Here is a 4,298-nt window from a genome sequence, read left to right as displayed (position 1 = left end):
CTTGCCGTGTTGCTTGTTCCTGGGGAGAAGAGCCCGCCCCCCCCCCTGGCTCCAGGCTCCTGTCAGGAGCTGTGCAGAGCCAGAAGGTCTCCCCTGAGCCTCCTTTGCTCCAGGCTCAGCACCCCCAGCTCCCTCAGCTGCTCCTCCCCACACTTGGGCTCTAGACCCCTCCTCTGGAGTACATGAAGTGTATGTATGCTGCCAGAGGCTTGCTGGTACTTGTACTTGCATGACCTTGTCCATGTGCAGGCATCTGTGAGGGACAGTGCAGGAGAACCCGTAACTTGGAGCTAAGAACAAAACAGGGCTGGAAATCATCCCTGTACCTCCTCCCTGTGGCCCACGGGTGCCAGAGCTGGGCAGAGCCCCTGCTGCTAGACACTGGGGCACTGAGTGAGGCTTTTGCTCTTCAGCTCTTGCAGGCTGAGTGGGGATGTTGTCAGTGAGAACGTGGAGCGTGGCTCTCCAAGGCTGCCATCCCTTGGTGGATGGGCTGGCAGGGTGGAATGAGAGCAGGGGCTGGGTGGCTGCACAGATCTGTAATGCAAACAGTGCATCTAAGAATCTCCTCTGGTTTTCTGAGGAGTTTAAATCTCTCCAGTTCTGCTGGGTGTATCTCGTTGGCTGCAGTCTTACCGTGGCAGGGATGTTTAAGCCCTGCTGCTCTCGTTGTACTCCTGCTCTCCTAGCCTGGAGCTCTGCTGTCTGAATTTCTACAGACTCTTTATAAGCTGCTGAACGTTGCTCACTCTTTTCAAAATCCTATTAAACAAACAAACAAACAAAAAACCCAGACCTGAACCAACCAAAGCCAGCCCACCAAAACCCCCCAAGCTTTGGATGCAAACAGCTCGTTTCCTTTCCAACAGCCCAGTCCCTGGAATAGCTGTTGGCAGGAGTTTTTTTGTGCTGTTGTAAGGTCACCTTTGAGAGATGTTCCCTGAAGGCATCCTGAATTCTTCATTTGCCTGAAGAACAGCCTGATGCATAAGCCTTTTCTGGGGCTAATTAACAAAAATGAGGCTAAAGTAGTAAAAGGAAGATGGATTAATTGCAGTTGGTTTTTGTGCTGTACAGCATCCACTGGTGTAGAAATAAAAACAGTTGTGCTGCTTCCTGTGGTTCAGGGTGGGACCCAGAGCAGCAGCTACTTCATGTCCTCTTGAGCAGAGCTTAATTCTCCTCCACACTCCTCCTCTTCTACCTTGTCCTGGGGCAGCCACGGTTGTGGCTTTTGGTGAGACACAAACCATGGAAGGTGAAACAGGTTAGGAGCTGACCTGCTAGAAGGCAGCTCCGTGGAGAAGGACCTTGGAGCTCTGGTGGGCAGTAAGTTCACCATGAGCCAGCAATGTTCCTTTGTGGACAGGGAGGACAATGGTCTGCTGGGGTGCATGAAGCAGAGCATGGCCAGCAGGTTGAGAGAGGTTCTTCTCCCTCTCTGCTCTGCCCTGGTGAGGCCACCTCTGTCTGGAGTGTTTAGTCCAGTTCTGGGCTCCCCAGTTGAAGGGAGACAAGGAGCTGCTGGGGAGAGTCCAGAGGAGGCTACGAGGAATGATTACGGGACTGGAACATCTCTCTTAGGAGGAGATGCTGAGAGCCCCAGGGTTGTTTAGTCTGGAGAAGAGAAGCCTGAGAGGGGATCTGAGCAATGTTTATAGATATCTGAAGGGTGGGTGCCAAGAGGCTGGGGCCAGACTCTTTTCAGTGGTGCCCAGTGACAGGACAAGGGGCAGTGGGCACAAACTGGAACCCAGGAGGGTCCACCTGACCAGGAGGAGAAACTTCTTTGGTGTGAGGGTGATAGATCCTGGAGCAGGCTGCCCAGAGAGGTTGTGGATTCTCTTCCTCTGGAGAGATTCCAAACCTGCCTGGACACCATCCCCAGCCCCACCACGCCGGGATTCTGTGGAACATGTCCATGCTCACTCTTCTAACCAAACTGTGTTGCAGATTTTGTGCCTTGGCAAAGCGTCGAGTCGAAGGGATCCCAGGCAGGAAAACCATCATGGTTCCTCCCTCGGAGGAGTACTCCACCCCTCTGCACCGCAAGGTGCCCGAGGACACTGACCCCGAGCTGGTTTTCGTCTGTCGTCACGTCTACGACTTCAGACACGGGCGCATCCTGAAGAACCCGCAGTAGCACCCTCCTGGGGCCTGGGACCCCCCGTGCTGCGGGGGGCAGAGTGCCCAGCACCCCTCCCTGGGAGCCGGGGCAGAGCCGGGCAGAGCCCCGCCGGGCGGGCGGCGGTCGAAAGCACAGCACTTCATGAAAAGCATAACTGAAAATATATACCTATAAAATAAATATATGTATATAGATATAGGTACTTGCATATGTAAATCTATATCTATATATGTATCTAGAGATGCATATATCGGGAGGGTTTGCAGGGGATAAAAGCCAGTAAACTGAGTCTGGAGCCATCGCTGCTGGGGCTGGAGGAAAGGTGCAGGAGGGAGCTTGGTGTGCTGCACGAGTCAAGCTGTGACCGTTCTGTGGCTCCCCTGCCCAGGCGTGACGCCTGGGGTCTCAGACGGCGCGGCGGGGCACGGGGGGTCCCTGTGTCCTGCAGGGCGGACTCTGAGGATTGCTGGTGGGCCAGAGGAGCTGCAGAACACAGCCCGTGCTTGGGCAGCCGCGGGGTGTGGAGCAGCCTTGTGCCGTGCCTGGGGAGGCTCCACGCCATCAAGGGAAGAGGCAACCCCTATTTTTTTTTTCCCCCTCATCTTTCTCTTCTCCTCACCTCACTGTTCTGTGTTTCACCACCTGGACTGGGGCTCAGCCAGATTCGTGCCCCTGGCCATGCCCCCAAGGACCCCCCATGCGTTGCTCTTGGGAGCATCCCAGTGGGCTCCCTGCCTTCCCTCCTCCCTCCCCACTGTTGCTTTTCCTCTCGTAGCACAGAAGTGGGTTCACTCTTTCTCCCCAGTTTTTCCTGTAACATCATTTACAGTCCCAGTATAACCCCGTATGTCTTGAAAAAGGGACTGGAAAGGGAGAAATTGGTGAACAGAAACTTGCTTCAATGTGAAGCAGCCAGAGGGGGAAACGACAAGCCCCTTTCTTGAGTGTTTTTGGCTTTTTTAAATTGTAAGCCCCCACTCCTTAGGTGAGGTTCCCCCCGGGCGTGCTGCTGAAGCCCTCTGCCCTGCAGCCTCCCCCTCCAGACCCCGCGTGGCTGAGCGAGCTCACCAGAGTGGCCTCGTGGCTCCCCACAGGAACTGAGCCCCAGGAGGGGCTGGCAGCGACCCGAGCCCTGCAGATATCGCCTCTTGCCTTACGTGTACAGACCCTAGATAGACCTTGGTTTATCTTCACGCAAACTGTTGGAGTTAATTCTAAAGCAAACCAAAGGACGACGTAACAGTCCCTTGAGTCACTCGCCCCAAGCTGGGAGTCCAGTTCTAGATTGCACTAACGAAGGAGAACCGACACCGTCTCGGCTGGAGTTGCTCTGTGAAGTGAGAGATCTGCATTTTTCCCGTCTTCTGGGGCTCCTGAATTCGCGTGGAATGGTGGAAGTGTTCACACTGCTTTAGTGCTGTCCTGCCAGTGGCAGCAGCTCTGCCTGTGCTCCCCGCAGACGCCGGCACGGTGGGAATGGAGGCTGCAAAAACCCCCCAGCACCAAATCCCTTCCCGGAGAGAGCTGTTAGTGCAGGAGTTCTTGCTCTACATACCAAAGAGGGGAAGGTGGCTGGAAGAGAGGAGATGGTGAGATCTGGCACCTGCCCGGGCCGTGAGCAGGGCACACGTCTCCCTGCTGTCGATATCAACTCCTGCTCAGTGCTGCAGAGGATGCTGGAAAAGCCCCTTGTTACTCTTGCCAGTGCAGCCCAAGAGAAGAAGGAGGTCTGAGCCCGGTGTGCAAGCGAGAATTTGCGGGTGAAGAATCTTATTTATACCTCAAGGTACTGTTGGTGTCGAAGCAATGGCTCAGATTTCTCCTTCACAATTACCTTGGGCTCTGGGGGTCTCTTGGAGCGACACGGTTGGGCTGGTGGTGCTGAGACAGGATGGGGTCGGGAGCACTCTGGGGGCTCGCGGGTGGAGGTGCAGGGGGGTGTTGGAGAAGGTGGGCTCTGATGCTGCTGGGAGGGCTCTGCTGGGTGGTTCTGCAGCCTAGCAGGGAGGGAGGCCGCTGGGGGAGCGGAGCTGCTCGTGCCCCCGGCAGCAGAGGGGCTGGTGGGTGCCCAGCACGGCAGGGGGGTGGCAGGGGGAGCACGGCAGCTGCACCCCGGGGTCAGGGCACGCCGTGGGGGTGTGGGGGGGGGTGGGAACGCTCGGGCATGGAC

At 56.3% G+C, this 4,298-nt stretch overlaps 1 protein-coding gene across 1 annotated transcript in view; it reads left to right on the top strand.

Annotated features, from left to right (window-relative positions):
- The window catches only part of BAHD1 (bromo adjacent homology domain containing 1), a gene marked incomplete at its 5' end in the record, with an annotated part of 6,094 nt that extends 3,951 nt beyond the window's left edge, over positions 1-2,143 (top strand). The window contains one exon of the mRNA XM_008938362.1: positions 1,954-2,143. Coding sequence (XP_008936610.1) covers positions 1,954-2,143 — 190 coding nt within the window. The remainder of the gene's footprint in view (positions 1-1,953) is intronic.
- Between the last annotated feature and the right edge of the window lie 2,155 nt (positions 2,144-4,298).

This window comes from Merops nubicus, unplaced genomic scaffold (genome assembly GCF_000691845.1).
Source record: "Merops nubicus isolate BGI_N331 unplaced genomic scaffold, ASM69184v1 scaffold16754, whole genome shotgun sequence".
Classification (NCBI taxonomy): Eukaryota; Metazoa; Chordata; class Aves; order Coraciiformes; family Meropidae; genus Merops; species Merops nubicus.
The sequence above is the reverse complement of the archived record's forward strand: the minus strand, read 5'-3'. Positions and strand labels throughout refer to the sequence as shown.